Source organism: Hyla sarda, chromosome 8, assembly GCF_029499605.1.
Source record: "Hyla sarda isolate aHylSar1 chromosome 8, aHylSar1.hap1, whole genome shotgun sequence".
NCBI classification, from domain to species: Eukaryota; Metazoa; Chordata; class Amphibia; order Anura; family Hylidae; genus Hyla; species Hyla sarda.
The window spans coordinates 201927501-201944852 of NC_079196.1; the positions used below are offsets into that span (position 1 = coordinate 201927501).

General features: G+C 46.0%; 1 protein-coding gene across 15 annotated transcripts in view; it reads left to right on the forward strand.

The window, feature by feature from the left end:
- Window positions 1–8782: 8782 nt before the first annotated feature.
- MAPK8IP3 (mitogen-activated protein kinase 8 interacting protein 3) overlaps window positions 8783–17352 on the forward strand; it is a 103920-nt gene continuing 95350 nt past the window's right edge. For 7 of the 15 annotated variants that reach the window (XM_056537066.1, XM_056537067.1, XM_056537069.1 and 4 more), the window contains exon 1: window positions 8785–10142. In XM_056537066.1, the coding sequence (XP_056393041.1) occupies window positions 9834–10142 (309 nt within the window). In that variant the 5' untranslated portion in view covers window positions 8785–9833. Of the gene's footprint in view, window positions 10143–17352 lie in introns of all 15 variants that reach the window. The other 8 variants (XM_056537071.1, XM_056537078.1, XM_056537080.1 and 5 more) reach the window with 3 other exon arrangements.

Sequence of the window (17352 nt, forward strand, 5' to 3'; positions counted from 1 at the left end):
CAGAATATTGTGCTAAACGTCTTCTACCAAGGGGCTGATCTGGTCTGTCCTGTGGTCGTAGAATAGAATGGGGGGAAATTTACTATTGCTTACTACACAGTGCGTTTTTATGGAACAAAATGATGGAAAAAAAAAAACACATTGATGCCCTGCGCCCATTTCCTGAGCGCGCCTCATGTTCCGATTGCTATCAGTACGACTAATGCCGGACATCGCCGATCGGACCGATGTCTGGTATTAACCCTTTAGACGAACAAAAAAAAAAAAAGGAGAGAAGTGCCTAAAACATAACTTTTGCTCTAGTTGGTTAAAAATTACAAATATCGATAGGTGTATAATTCATTAGATTGCACAATGGCAAAAAGTAGAAAAGGAAAAATAAGTGTGCTTGCTACCAAGGAGTGGCTGGGCCCAGCCTCACCCTGTGCCACACAATCCCTGATAAAATGCAAAGCAACAAAACTATAGCCAATACCGCCAACGCGTTTCTGCCACCAGTGGCGGTGGTGTCATCAGGGAGGTATGCTAAGTACAAATATCAGACATTCAATGCAACTTTATAGGTGCCCCAATACAAATGATAATATACGATTTTGTCAGAACTGTATAGGGCCCTAGAAGGGAAAACCATCACTTCAAAAGGTTGCAAAGATTAACCCTTTAGACAAAGCAATGAAAATTGATTGCAGCTTCTAAAATGGTAAAAATCTACTGCCGGTTAGCTCCAGGAGCTGATCGGGAAGACTGCAGCAAAATCACGAGGTCCCGATCAGCTGAGAGGACCAGCAGAGGTCTGTGACTTAGCTCCGTCCTGTCTAATCGGCGCTCCAGTCCTGCAGGCAGCCTGTAATAATGGAGCCCTGATAACACGGATCAATGCTGTGCTATGGCACTGCCTTAAAGGGGCACTCCGCTGCTCAGCATTTGGAACAAACTGTTCTGAACGCCAGAGCCGGCGCCGGGAGCTTGTCATGGTACTGCCCCGCCCCTCAATGCAAGTTTATGGGAGGGGGCGTGACAGCCGTCCATAGACTTGCATTGAGGGGACGGGTCGTGACATCATAAGGGGAAGGGGCTATGACGTCACAAGCTCCCGGCACCGACTCCAGCTTTCGGAACAGTTTGTTCCAAACGCTGAGCAGCTGAGTACCCCTTTAAAGGAGTTCTACAGTGGAACATAACTTATCCCCTATCTAAAGGGATAAGTTATAGATCTCAGGGGGTCCGACCGCTGAAACCCCCGCCATCTCCTGAACAGGGCCCCGGGAATGTGCTGGAAGGGGGCGTGCAGACCCCCGCACGGAGCGGTGGCTGACATGCCCATAGAGATCCCATAGACATACATGGAGGGGGCGTGTCGGCCGCGTCTTCCTGCGGGGGTCGGAATGGCCGCTTGCCGGGGCCCCGTTCAAGAGATCGTGGGGGTCCCTAATCAGTGTTTTCAATCTAAAGATTCTGTGTAATAGTCTCCTTTGTGGGACATAAAAATAGTTAAAATGCCTAAACAAAAGCTTGATTCACCTCCCCCCCCCCCCTTTTCCTATTTTTAATGAAACTGCACGGTCAATGGTGTAAATGTAAAAAAAAAATGCAAAATTCCAGAATTGCTGATTTATGGTCACTTTAAATACCAGATAAAGAATAATAAAAAGTGATGAAAAAGTCTGTAGGTGGAAAATTTTAAGCGTTATGGCTATTAGAAAGGAAGGAGGAAAAAAACAAAGGCGCAAAAATTAAAGATCCCTACGTCCTTGAAGGGGTATTCCGCCCCTAGACATCTTATCCCCTATCCAAAAGGCTGTTTAGGCTCGCTGGGAGTTGTAGTTTTGCAACAGCTGGAGGTACACTATTTGGAAAACACTGCGTTAGCGGATGCAAACAATGTATTCTCCTTGATGCCATACAGCAGAATCCCTTTCACATTACAAAATTAAAAAGAATGCAACATAAATGTGGTGTCCCAGCACCAAAGGCTGTCCTGCACCATTATCAGTTATGCATAATATGTTCAAGCACTTTATTGTATACAGTGACCCCCCGACCTACGATGGCCCCGACATACGATCATTTCAACATACGATGGCCTCTCAGAGGCAGCATCCACATACGATGCTTTTGTATGTCGGGGCCATCGCATAAACGGCTATCCGGCAGCGCAGACTGCTTCAGCTGCCACCGGATAGCCGTTTACAGTGCCCCGTGTGGTCCGCTGACAATCACTTACCTGTCCTCGGGGCTCCGGCGCGTCCTCTTCAGGATGCCCTCCATCGCCGGCGCTCTCCATCGTCGTCACCACGTCGCTGCGCACACCGTCCCGTCATCCAATAGGAGCGGCATGCGTAGCGATGTGATGGCGGTGACGGAGAGCGAGGATGGCGGGGAAGCAGAGGCCTTGCCAGAGCGTCGGGGACACCCCGGGGACGCGGCGACAGCGATGGAAGGCGACATCCAGGGCAGCGGTGACGAGCGGTGACGGTCCGGAGCGGCGGGGACACGCGAGTATAACCTCCAATACCAGTGGTCTTCAACCTGCGGACCTCCAGATGTTGCAAAACTACAACTCCCAGCATGCCCGGACAGCCGTTGGCTGTCCGGGCATGCTGGGTGTTGTAGTTTTGCAACATCTGGAGGTCCGCAGGTTGTAGACCACTGTCCTATACTTTACATTGCACGGATCCCTCAACATACGATGGTTTCAACAAACGATGGTCCATTTGGAACGGATTACCATCGTATGTTGAGGGACCACTGTACTTTATTATGTTTACCATATTCACTGTACTATGCCTTTAAAAGTGAGGAGTAGTGTAAACCAGGTGACCCTGTCTTCCCAATGGGAACCTCTGAATTGTCAGGTATATAGTGTAGGGGGGGAAGGAGTTGCCCTAGAGCCAAAGCTGAGCTCAAGTGTGGAAAGGAGGTGAAGTCACATGTGGAGAAATCCTGCGGGAAGCCTAAGAAAATCTCTTCTCATAGGAAAGAGGAAAGTCAAGACCTGGCGGTGAAGGTAATTGGACCTTGTCAGAGCCTTAGCCAGCCTGAAATCTACAGTCTACCATCTCAAGTCAGTATTATTCCAAGTGGGTGAAAAGTCCTAGCAAAGCAACAGGGCTCCCAAAGGGTTACACTGCCTCCTCTCCACTCTGCTCCATACTTTGGGTGTGTGTGTTACCATCTGCACCCAGCTCAGTAAAGACAGTGATCCGCAACCCGACGTCGGTGTGTTGATTACTCCCCGTGTCTGGCCCAGAAGAAGCTGTCTCTAACCTCGGACCGTGTATAGGTCAACAGTGCCCTGGCATCACAAAGTGATAGGAATTCCTTGCACCCCTGTGTCACCACATATGTTTTTTTTTTTTTTTTTGCTGTACACAAAAGCACAGAATACTAAGCCTTTTGTGTTTACAGTTAACTATTTTTTTTTTATTTTTTTATTACATTTAATGGGGTACTCCAGTGGAAAACAATTTTTTTCTAATCAACTTTTCCAAAATGTATACATTAAAGGGTAGCTCCCACCATCCTATTTTTTTTTTTCCTAGCCCGTTACCCCCCCCCCCCCGCTACGGCACTAGCCCGTTCCCTCCTCCCCCCCTGCCCCGCATACCCCGTTCCCTCATTACACTTGCAGTTACTGCAGAGTCCGGCAGCGGGCGTGCAGGCACAGCGGCGGCAACGAGGCGGCGGCGATGTGCGGGAGGAGTGGCCGGGGAGCCAATGCGCTCGCTCCCGCCTGTCTGATTGACAGGCAGGGAGCGAGTGCAGCCTAACTGAAAAAGGACTGATTGCCACTCCAAAATCAGTCCTTTTTCAGTGGACGGTTTTTAAATGTAAATTAAACCTTTTTAATGAAAAAAATAAAAATAAAAGTATATTAGAGATATGTTGCAGTACATAAGTACTACAACATATCAAAAAATAAAGTTGGTGACAGTGCCCATTTAAATATAAACACAGACACAGTAGCAAGTCCTTTGCAATGGATGCAAGCACCTGATCATTGTCATAGAATTCTATAGCGACCTGTAATGCCTTCAGTTTGGGTCAGTTCGGTTCTTTAATCCGGACGCAGAAGCGCAACCATATCATGCCTTTTTTCTGAACAGCAGAATTTTAGAGTGGGATCCGGTGGAAAAATTGTGCTCGGAAATTCTGTTGCACCAGAGACTCATTGCTTTCAATAGGATCCTGCTGCACCATGCACACGTCAGAATTTCCACAGCAGGTATTTCCACCATGGAAATTCGGATTCCGTCTATGGAGACGGTGCATTTCCGAGCAGTCCCTGCTATTTGTGGAATGTCTGCCTGTGTTTTGTGGGCGGACATGCCACAAATATTTAGCTGTGTGTCCAGTATGGCCTGAACAACCTTTAAGTGTTAACCCCCTAGCGGGGACAACCCTTACTAGAACCCCCCCTAAAAATATATTCTTTATTTTATTACTGCTTAAAAATTGTGACCCTCCAAAAAAAATAATGTTAAAATTATCAGTGGTATAGAAGTGGTTAATCTGGGAGAATATGTGCCTCCTCCTCCCTGGGGATTGTACTGACTAAATGCACTCTCTGTTCTTGTGCGCTCCTATCTGCGCACTGTATTTGTCAGTACTATATCCCTATTTATGGATACCACTATGCCGCTGGATTAAAACATAGAACTGATAGGCTCCCCGACGTTTCGCTGACGAATCAGCTTTGTCAAGGGCTGTGAGGCTACTGCTGTGAGGCTACTGCCCTTGACAAAGCTGATTCGTCAGCGAAACTTCGGGGAAGCTATCAGTTCTATGTTTTAATCCAGCGGCATAGTGGTATCCATGAATAGGGATATAGTACTGACAAATACAGTGCGCAGATAGGAGTGCACAAGAACAGAGAGTGCATAAAGTCACTACAATCCCCAGAGAGGAGAAGGCACATATTCTCCCAGATTAACCACTTCTATACCGCTGATAATTTTAACATTAATTTTTTGGGAGGGTCACAATTTTTAAGCAGTAATATAATAAAGAATATATTTTTAGGGGGGTTCTAATATGGGTTTTTCCCACAAGGGGGGTTACCCCTTAAAGGTTGTTTTTGAATTAATGCCCTGGAACCTTCAGGGATCTTTTTCTTGGTGTCTATGCAGTATGGCCTGATACTCATCTGATACTGACCTAAGGCCATGTTCACATGGTGTAAAATGTCCAGGTTGTCCGCTCAGAAAACATGGGCAGACATTCCGCATAGTTGAATAATCCGGCAGGCGCTAGGACAGCCTGGAATTTGGCCGGACAAGTCTATTCTTTTTTGCGGACGCTGGAATCGGGATTTTCACGGGTTGCACAGTGCAACAGAATCCCACTGAAATCAATGGGACTCTGCAGCAGTGGACTGTCCGTGCGGAATATTATGGCGCAATTCCGCAAGGACATTCCGCCATGTAAACACAACCTAAGGCTATGTTCACAGGCAGAATTTCTGCTGGAAATTCTACCGAAAATTATATGCACATTGGGTGGTATTTATCAATGGATTTATGTGTCTTTTATTGCGTATGTTTGGTGCATTTTCTTGGTGCAGTTTCTTTTTGTTTCATTCTCTCCACTGTCATTTTGTAAACTTGCTAGGATCTTGACAGTCCTGTGTATGATTTTTGCAGTGGTCAGTGATTTATCATTTGGGCCAATTGTATTCTGGCGCTAATATGCCTGTTTTTGAAGCATGTTTGGCGCAAATCACTGCTAACAATATTCCGCAACACACATACCAAAGGAAGAATATGGTATGTGCCAAAGTTACTAAAGGACATGCGCCAAATGATAAATTTGGCGCATGTCCGTAAAAACAAAAGTACGGGTAAAAAGAAACTGACAGCAGGTAAAAAATGATAAATATCCCCCATAATGTTCAATGGGATTCTGCTCCCACACTGCGGAATTTCCGTGGCAGAAATTCCAATGCTGGAAATCCGCATTCTGCAAAATTATGAGACCTTTCTTTAAGTTTGCACAATTCCGCAGCAGAATCCCATTAAATTAGAATTTCAGCAGAATTCTGTATTTTAAGTGCACAGAAATTCTCCTGGAATTCCATCCAAATGCTGCTCAAATTCTGCAAAACTGCGAAAAATCTGCAGTCGTGTACACAAGCGGATTTTGCTGCGGATTTTAGTGCAGATTTTGCTGCGGATTTTCAGCTGCTTATTTTCTACAGCTTTTTTTTCTGCTGCTTATTATTTGCTGGTTAGTCAATGAAAAAATAAGCAGCAGAAAATAAAAAGCAGCAGATCAGCTGCAGAAAATCCGCACAAAAATCCGTTCATGTGAATGAGCCCTAATGGGGAATTATTTTGACTTTTTTGTATAAATTCTATAGATGTCCCGGAATAAAAATTCCGTTTTATATACAGAAATGCCCATTAATTTTAAACTGTCAATAAAATCCATTAATCCATTTATTATAAAGTTTTTGCCGGCGCACAATCATTGTAAGGATCTACAGGATAACATGACGTCCCTATTGCTAATGGTTAATACACTTGGGGGGACATGTATCATTATTTGTGTGTGGTAGAAGCAGTTTACCCCTTTTGCCGAATTCTAAACTATGCGCAGAAACGCTAATGAGTTTCATAAATTGCGGGCAAATATAGTAATCTCCTCAGTCCACTCTTTGAAAAATGAAATCGATGATTTAGAGCATCTTGCTACGTGCAATCCAAGATGGCTTATATTGCGTTAAAAATATGGTCATTGTGCAAGATTTCTGCGGGTAAATGAAATGTACGCAGTTAATAAATTCGTGCGTACTAAATAGGTCACTCCAAGGTTACACCAAAACCTACACATCTGGATGAAATGCTCCACCTGAATGTACGCAAAAAAACTGCTTGTGCAAAAATTTTAACACAAAACAGGGGTAAAAGCTTTGATACATGTCCCCCCCCCCCCCCCCCCCCGTGATGTATATACACAAGGAGGCCTATATATACTATGTCACAAAGCATGTAATGATATTTCTCAGCACACACTCTTTGACAGTGCTTTCCAACCAGGGTGCCTCCAGCTGTTGCAAAACTACAACTCCCAGCATGCCCGGACAGTCGTTGCAAAACTACAACTCCCAGCATGCCAGATATTTTTCGATAAGGAGAAAGAGTCCTTCATCCCCTATAGCAGTGTTTCCCAACCAGGGTGCCTCCAGCTGTTGCAGAACTACAACTCCCAGCGTGCCCAGACAGTCGTTGCAAAACTACAACTCCCAGCATGCCCGATATTTTTCGATAAGGAGGGAGAATCCTTCATCCCCTATAGCAGTGTTTTCCAACCAGGGTGCCTACAGCTGTTGCAAAACTACAACTCCCAGCATGCCAGGACAGTCGTTGCAAAACTACAACTCCCAGCATGCCAGATATTTTTCGATAAGGAGAAAGAGTGCTTCATCCCCTAAAGCAGTGTTTCCCAACCAGGGTGCCTCCAGCTGTTGCAAAACTACAACTTCCAGCGTGCCCAGACAGTCATTGCAAAACTACAACTCCCAGCATGCCAGATATTTTTTGATAAGGCCAAAGAGTGCTTCATCCCCTATAGCAGTGTTTCCCAACCAGGGTCCCTCCAGCTGTTGCAAAACTACAACTCCCAGCATGCCAGATATTTTTTGAAAAGGAGAAAGAATCCTTCATCCCCTATAGCAGTGTTTTCCAACCACGGTGCCTCCAGCTGTTGCAAAACTACAACTCCCAGCATGCCCGGACAGTCGTTACAAAACTACAACTCCCAGCATGCCAGATATTTTTCGATAAGGAGAAAGAGTCCTTCATCCCCTATAGCAGTGTTTCCCAACCAGGGTGCCTCTAGCTGTTGCAGAACTACAACTCCCAGCGTGCCCAGACAGTCGTTGCAAAACTACAACTCCCAGCATGCCCGATATTTTTCGATAAGGAGGGAGAATCCTTCATCCCCTATAGCAGTGTTTTCCAACCAGGGTGCCTCCAGCTGTTGCAAAACTACAACTCCCAGCATGCCCGATATTTTTCGATAAGGAGGGAGAATCCTTCATCTCCTATAGCAGTGTTTTCCAACCAGGGTGCCTCCAGCTGTTGTAAAACTACAACTCCCAGCATGCCAGGACAGTCGTTGCAAAACTACAACTCCCAGCATGCCAGATATTTTTCGATAAGGAGAAAGAGTCCTTCATCCCCTATAGCAGTGTTTCCCAACCAGGGTGCCTCCAGCTGTTGCAGAACTACAACTCCCAGCGTGCCCAGACAGTCGTTGCAAAACTACAACTTCCAGCATGCCCGATATTTTACGATAAGGAGGGAGAATCCTTCATCCCCTATAGCAGTGTTTTCCAACCAGGGTGCCTCCAGCTGTTGCAAAACTACAACTCCCAGCATGCCCGGATAGTTGTTGCAAAACTACAACTCCCAGCATGCCCAATGTTTTTCGATAAGGAGAGAGAATCCTTGATCCCCTATTGCAGTGTTTTTAAACCAGGGTGCCTCCAGCTGTTGCAAAACTACAACTCCCAGCATGCCCCGACAGCCTTTGGCTGTCCGGGCATGCTGAGATTTGTAGTTTTGCAACAGCTGGAGGCACCCCGGTTGGAAAACACTGCTCTATGACATAGGATCAGCTAATAAACCAGCGGCACGCTTCCCCCCCCTCCTCCTCCAGCCTCCTCCCCGATTGTGGTCCAGCAGGCAATTGGTTTGCATTGCAGGCGATGGTTGGCAGCAGGGAGTGAATCAGCTGTATTCTTTACCCATAATGCAGACAGCCTGACGTCAGATTGTCAGGGCAGGGAGGGGGAGCGAGCAGCCTGCCTCCTATTCCCACACTTACAGCAGAGCTGGGAGGTGCCTCTGTCTGCTAGCACCACCATCATCATCACTACCTCTATAATGAGATGGAGGGGTTCCTCTGACATCCAAGCAGGGGAGCATCATCAGAATTAAGGATCACCCCACGACTAATGCAGGTGTGTTCAATCCATATTAGCCGGGAAGATCAGTTCTCATCCAGGGTATCCTTGAAGGGTGGGGGAGGGAGGAAGGAAGGAATCAGGTGCATAGATCCTATAGAGTAGCAGGCGAAGTGCATTTTTCTTGGCCGAGGTCTGGCCATCTTTAGGATGGAGGAGCTATATAGAGGATAGGGAGGATCCTCTTATTGATACGTAACATAGCAATATAGTTTATATGTATATAGTAAGGCTTCCAGGAGGATGTATGTCCTTATAAGCTAAGGATCCAGAGTCTATATATATGTGTATATATATATATATAGAGAGAGAGAGAGATATTTGCACTATATACAGAATATAACTATAGAAGCAAAGCCGTCATCGTGCTTGTGATCCCCGCTTTCTATTGCCGGTCAGTAAGGAAATAAATGATGACCTAATAGGAGGTTAGGAGAAATCCATCCGGGGTGATACGAGCGGCCTGGTCGCTGAAGTCATTCTTGTTTTTGCAGATGGAGACCGGTGCTGCATTGAATTGGCACCGATAGGAACCCACACAGTGGTGACAGAAGGCCCGAGCCCTGGGTGCAAGCACAATTCATGTAAATAATGTCCTTGCATCCGGGTATTTAGCTTCGATGCCTATAAGTTAGAATACACCGTTATATAGAACAGAATACACTATATCGACAGGACGGATCTATAAGATAACTCCATCGCTGGGAACCAACTAACTTAAATCTAAGTTGTCTTACAAGACAAAGTCAATGCATCTGATATCTACCAGGAAAGGGTCGTCATAGTAACCAGGTAGACATTGATTACTTTTAGTCCCCCCCCCCAATTCCATTTCTGCCCGTGGAGTAAAGATCAGCTCTTCAAGATGATGGAGATACAGATAGACGATGGGGTGGTCTACCAGGATGACTACTGTTCGGGGTCGGTTATGTCAGAACGGGTGTCAGGGCTGGCGAACAGCATCTACAGGGAATTTGAACGTTTGATCCAGTGCTACGACGAGGAGGTGGTAAAGGAGCTGATGCCACTGGTGGTCAACGTCCTGGAGAACCTTGACGCCGTCTTGACGGAGAACCAAGAACATGAGGTGGAGTCGGAGCTCCTGAAGGAGGATAATGAACAGTTGCTGACTCAATATGAGCGGGAGAAGGCCCTCAGAAAACAGGCGGAGGAGGTGGGTACCGGGGTCATGCGTTGTCCTTGCTGTGTGTTTGGTCACTAGTCCAAAGAGCTAGCATTCTGTTCTGCGGTCTGGACGTCACTTGTGAATTGGTTTGTCACCTTTCTTGGGGGAAAAAAAAGAATACCGGCCATGCTAATTTGCATAATACATTATATGGGTGCGTTCCCACATGGCCTATACGCAGCGTATTTCGTATTCCTTGCTCACTATACACACAGGGCTTTCCGGCGGCAGCCCTATGTGTGTAGTGAGTTTTAGAGGCGGGGCCGTGTGCCGGCGTGACTGTGATGCGCGGCTCCGCCTCCAAAACTCACTGCACTGCCGGAAAGCCCTGTGTGTATAGTGAGCAAGGAATACGCAGCGTATTTCCCGCTACTGCCGTAAATTTTGTGCAGCGTGAAATACGCTGCATATACGCCGTGTGGGAATGACATCACAGGATACACATATGTGGGGGGAATTTTGTCCTATTCTGACCCCTATGACTTTATTATTTCTCCTTATATGGGCCTGTATGTGGGCTCATTTTTTTGTGCCCCAATCTGTAGTTTTTAACAGGACCATTTTTATTTTGATGTGCCTTTTTGTTCGCTTTTTTTTTCTAAATTAAATTCGGGAGTTACAGTTAGTTACTAACTACAACTCCCAGCATGGCCTGATACAGCCTGTGGCTCAGCAGCTGCCCCAAATGAAAACTACAAGTCCCAGAATGTTGGACTATATAATAGTATATAGTATGGGTCAGTGTTTCCCAACCAGGGGTGCCTCCAGCTGTTGCAAAACTACAACTCCCAGCATGTCCGGACAGCCGTTGGCTGTCCGGACATGCTGGGAGTTGTAATTTTGCAACATCTGGAGGTGCTCTGGTTGGGAAACGCTGGAATAGGTTATGGTGCCACCTTCCTGGGAGTTAGAGGATTGGTTGGATAAATACCGGCGATTGCACATTATTTTGGCCACCCTGCCGTTATTTTGGCCACCCTGCCGTTATTTTGGCCACCCTGCCGTTATTTTTATATATTAAAAATACCGGCAGGGTGGCCAAAATACCGCTGTGTCGGTAAAATACCGTCCAGGTGACAACCCTACTTGTGAAGAACGTCATTGACTCACTTGTATTCGATGAATGAAGGTGTAACTTTCCATAATGGGGATCACTTTGACCACGACTTATCAGAACCTTCTGGTCTTTATATAAGGATATAAATACCATATATACTACATACTGTACATGAAGTATCAGATCAGTCTAAGAACATTTTTAAGATCCTTCTATTTTTCTTAATACGGTTCTGTTTAAGATTAGCAAGATTTAGCTGGCCGTAGACGATTTATTCACATGAGATATAGGATAGGTCAAGGATCACATCTACATTTAAAGGGGTTATCCACCATAATGTGATTTTAGTATGTACCTGGCAGACAGTAATGGACATGCTTAGGAACGATCTGTGCTTGCCTTGGGGCTAAATGGCTATGTTGTGAGATTGCCATAACACTGTGGTTAGCTTTTTGTGAACTGGTATTTCCTGTCTGAGTTTTTCTTTTTTGCCTACAAATCCCATAATTCCATTTTCCTCCCTCCCACACATCAGCCACCCCACCCATTGAAACATCAATGAGCTGCATCCATTCAAAAGACCTGTGGTTTTCAATCAGGGTGCCTACAGCTGTTCAATTAGTTGCGGATTGATCTCTCTCTTCCACCAAGGGATCCCTCCACCCATTGAAGCAGACAGGCTCCCTGTCATCAGCTGACTAGTGAGTCAGGTCTCGGCCGCATTGCAAGCTGGGAAAAATCTGAGGCAACAGTCATTTTGTATGCTGGTAAAAATAAATATTGCGGTGAAAATCACAGAAGAATTGTGCAGAAACCGTCAAACACAGGTACAGACACTATATTATGGACTACACTAACTTTACAGCCCCTGTAGTATAGGCAAATAAAAAAAAAAATCCTGGAATACCCCTTTAATGTTAGTTCTCTCCTTCCATAGAGACATGGCAGAAGATAATGGGGTACATTTATCAAACCTGTGCAGAGGAAAAGTTGCCCATAGCAACCAATCAGATCGCTTCTTTCATTTTTAACAAGACCTCTGCAAAATGAAAGGAGTGATCTGATTGGTTGCTATGGGCAATTGGGCAACTTTTCCTTTGCACAGGTTTTAATAAATCTCCCCCAATGTTACTTTTGGTACAGTATATGTGGTGATATTGCCCTAAACCCCTTCTGCACCCATACAGGATAACAGATGCTTAGATATACTGGTCTTCCATTATGGAAACAGGTTGAGACAGACATGAAGAGTGAGGCCCTTGGCAACCACCTCTGCCTTCTGGTATCTGGTTGTAATGGGAGATTTCGCCATTTTTTCCTTTTTGATATCAAAAGGTGAAATCTACTGATTTGAAAACTCCACGGGGAAGATTTATCAAATCCTGTGTAGAGGAAAAGTTGACTAATTGTCCATAGCAACCAATCAGATTGCTTCTTTCATTTTTCCACAGGCCTCTTTAAAAATGAAATAAGCGATCTGATTGGTTGCTATGGGCAACTGCGTCACTCTTCCTCTAAACAGGTTTTGATATATCTCCCCCTACGAGTACACAGAACATAGCCAACGTTCCTCCATTGTCCCAACAGAGGCCAAAATGGTGTCCATACAGGATTATTATACAGCAGGGAGCCCCAAAAATGTATACTGTACAATAGGGGGCATTTATCATTGTAGGTGTAAGTGAAGCATTTATCATTGTAGGTGTAAGTGAAGCATTTTTCTACACCTTTTTTTTTGTGTGTGTGCTGGTAATGTGTAGAGCACCACATTTATTAAATAGTGTCAGGGTTTTTGAAAAATGTTATGCAGGTACACATTTTCTGAATTTTGTGGTAAAACTTCTTAAACCAAAATTGAAGGGGTCCATGTTTCGAAAATAGTGCCACATCTGTTTACAGGTTGTGAATGGTATTGCAGTTCAGCTCCTGTGCCAGTGTTTCCCAACCAGAGTGTCTCCAGCTGTTGCAACTGTTTTGCAACAGCTGAAGGCACCCTGTTTGGGAAACACTATTCCATGCAGTTGAGCTGCAATACCAGACACAACCCATGGACAGGTGAGGAGCTTTTTCTAAGAAGAAAGCAGCCATATTTTTCCAATATTGCACAATGTATTGACAAGGTTGTCTTCTGAAGCCAACCCCTGTCCTTATGCTGTATTAGGATCTTCCACCTTTGTCCATATGCTAGGGACCCCCACCTATAATACTTAAGTAGATGTTATTGTCAGGTGGGCTCATCCTGGCCTTGTATTATATTGTCACCCATTCATTTCAGTGGGAGATTTCATCCTGGATAAACCTTTCCCTTGCAGTTAGTGGGAAGCTCAGCTGATCTTTTTTTAAGAGAATGGGGGCCTTTCTGGGCCCACTGGGCTTCACACTATGGAATTTTCTATTGGAAAATTTTGCTTGGAAATTGTGATGCTATTCTGCCTCTGAAATTCCACCACCAAAAGAATATTGGTCATTCTTAAGGTGAAAATCTGTGTGGAAGACCTTCTGTAGTGTAAACCTGCCTAAGAATAAGCAAACTGGACAACCAAAAAGCCAGTATAGTCAATGTTGATTCCCCTGTAACCTTCTCACATTACACGCTGTTTTTGGCAACTATAGTTTACTTTTAGGGTCCATTCACACTATAGAATTTCCAAGGGACCACTTGGAAATTTGTCGTCTCCAGGACATTTCTGAGCGGATTCCACCAAGAGAATAAACACATTGGGATCCTAGACATGAGTCTGGTATCCGAAAGTTTCCACATACCCTCAAATCCATCATATGTAAATACATTGAGCTTATTCTCTTTTATTTGTGACTGGAAATTCACATTCACGTTCAATCTTTTGGCAGAGAAGTCCCACAAATGCGTTGTAGTGAAGGGGACGGCCCATCATGTCCACGCATACATTAAAGTGCACCTGTCATTAACAAAAACTTTTTTACATTTTTTTATTTTTTTGTGCGCAATTCACTTTATTCAGAAAAAGGACTATAAGCAGCGCGCCCGTCTCTTCACATAAAAACCGGCGGCGGGCCCCACGGTCAGCCCCACCGCCACCCTCACACCATGAGCAACTAGTCAGAGCAGCACACCGCGTTCTACACGAGAGGAAACCGTCCGATCCTACAGACAGGAAGTGCTTTATTGTCTGCTGAAAAGATGGCATTACAGGGTGGGGGCGTGGCCTCTTGGAATGTCGCTACAAGGAGAAAGAAGAACGCTAGTGGGAACATGTGATTTACATGGAACACGCCAGGGTGTATGGAGCTGGGTGGGACCAGTAGGCAGGGAGCGTGGCTATATTGCGTCAATCATCCAGCCAGTACAAAAACTTTTTATGTAATGTAAATAATACCACTTTATGTATATTTGTAATATACATTGGTTAAAAATGTGTATAGTTTTGGATGAAAAATGCGGTCTCTGCAGATATTGCCTGTGTGTCTGTGTGGTGGAGCACTATGTGGAAAGCCTTGTGGGGGTGTAGGGCAGTAGGGGTGTTGCTGTTCAATTTAATAAAGGGCGCTGTTAACCCTTGTCACTCGTGACGCCAGGGTGAGGGGTTAAAACTCTGTAGTGATGCTGGGCCTATCGCCACCCTTCCCAAGAGCGATAGGTGAGTGTAAAATAATAAATGGATTGTCCACAGCGATGCTGAACTTAAAACTTGCAGGAATCTTTACTGAAGATTTTCTGTATATGCAGTAACAGTAACAGTCCAGATAACAGAGTCTTTACAAACAGCACAGCAGTGATTGACAGATGCCTAGGACCGGAAAGTTCCCTTTAGATTTTTTAAGGATAGTATTTGCATAGATCCGTGGGATTTAGGGGTTAGATTAGGTCCAGAGGTCTTGCTGAGATAGCGGGGAATTGTAAGAACTATACGACACTAGCACAGGCCTAAGCTGCAAGGCTTTGGGCCTAGTAATTTGTCTTGTAAGCTGCGGAGGTCCTACCTTGTCCAAAGTCAGCAACCCAAGAGAGCGACAATATGGCGCAGCTCCCTTATATGGGCAGGGGCTGGCCGTTTTGGATTGGTCCAATCAGCTGTCACTCACCGTTACAATGGATTGTGGGTGATCACATGTCCAAAACCACCAAAGGTCCTTTAGCAAAAAACCATAGAGTTCTGCAACCCGGTCACATGACCCGCAGGTCCTGCGACGCTAAAACTGTGAGTAATACCATATACATTTATTTAGATAGATAATATTTACAAATATTAAGTGACTAAGGGTTAAATGAGGAAAGCGAACCCCGACAGTCCTAGGGACTCTAACTTTGGGGACTAATTACCAAGGCACAGTATGAAATACGGTGTCGGGACACCACATCTGTATGAGGAGACCAAATACAGGAAGTGAGGACAGGAGCATGTTATAAAGCCTCAGTTCACTGAACCCTGCTTGTCCTCAGTGTACAGAGCCCTGCATGTTCTCAGTGTACAGAGCCCTGCTTGTCCTCAGTGTACAGAGCCCTGCTTGTCCTCAGTGTACAGAGCCCTGCTTGTCCTCAGTGTACAGAGCCCTGCTTGTCCTCAGTGTCCAGAGCCCTGCTTGTCCTCAGTGTCCAGAGCCCTGCTTGTCCTCAGTGTCCAGAGCCCTGCTTGTCCTCAGTGTCCAGAGCCCTGCTTGTCCTCAGTGTCCAGAGCCCTGCTTGTCCTCAGTGTCCAGAGCCCTGCTTGTCCTCAGTGTACAGAGCCCTGCTTGTCCTCAGTGTACAGAGCCCTGCTTGTCCTCAGTGTACAGAGCCCTGCTTGTCCTCAGTGTACAGAGCCCTGCTTGTCCTCCAGTGTACAGAGCCCTGCTTGTCCTCCAGTGTACAGAGCCCTGCTTGTCCTCCAGTGTACAGAGCCCTGCTTGTCCTCCAGTGTACAGAGCCCTGCTTGTCCTCCAGTGTACAGAGCCCTGCTTGTCCTCAGTGGACAGAGCCCTGCTTGTCCTCAGTGGACAGAGCCCTGCTTGTCCTCAGTGGACAGAGCCCTGCTTGTCCTCAGTGGACAGAGCCCTGCTTGTCATCAGTGTACAGAGCCCTGCTTGTCCTCAGTGTACAGAACCCTGCTTGTCCTCAGTGTACAGAGCCCTGCTTGTCCTCAGTGTACAGGGCCCTGCTTGTCCTCAGTGTACAGGGCCCTGCTTGTCCTCAGTGTACAGGGCCCTGCTTGTCCTCAGTGTACAGGGCCCTGCTTGTCCTCCAGTGTAGAGCCCTGCTTGTCCTCAGTGTAGAGCCCTGCTTGTCCTCAGTGGACAGAGCCCTACTTGTCCTCAGTGGACAGAGCCCTGCTTGTCCTCAGTGGACAGAGCCCTGCTTGTCCTCAGTGGACAGAGCCCTGCTTGTCCTCAGTGGACAGGGCCCTGCTTGTCCTCAGTGTACAGGGCCCTGCTTGTCCTCAGTGTACAGGGCCCTGCTTGTCCTCCAGTGTAGAGCCCTGCTTGTCCTCAGTGTAGAGCCCTGCTTGTCCTCAGTGGACAGAGCCCTGCTTGTCCTCAGTGGACAGAGCCCTGCTTGTCCTCAGTGGACAGAGCCCTGCTTGTCCTCAGTGGACAGAACCCTGCTTGTCCTCAGTGTACAGGGCCCTGCTTGTCCTCAGTGTACAGGGCCCTGCTTGTCCTCAGTGTACAGGGCCCTGCTTGTCCTCAGTGTACAGGGCCCTGCTTGTCCTCAGTGTACAGGGCCCTGCTTGTCCTCAGTGTACAGGGCCCTGCTTGTCCTCAGTGGACAGGGCCCTGCTTGTCCTCCAGTGGACAGAGCCCTGCTTGTCCACCCACACTTCCTGTGTTTGGTGTCTTCAAAGAGACCCACAGACAATAGATGTAGGAACAAAAATATACACATTTTTATTTTCAAAATATTTTATTGATTAAAATATACACATTTTTTAACCAATGTAAATTACAATTATACAGAACATAGAATAGTATTATCTACATTATATAAAACGTTTTTGTTAACGACAGGTACACTTTAAGCGCTGACTCTGCAGGAAGCTGTTGCAAGCGGAATCTGCCCTGATTTTCCGTAGTGTGTGGCTGGGTTCACACTATGGAATTTCTGAGTGGAATTTCAAACCGGAATTTGGGGCGAATTCTGCTTGCAGTAGATTCTAGTGAAGCTTGACAGTGGGATTAAACTGCACA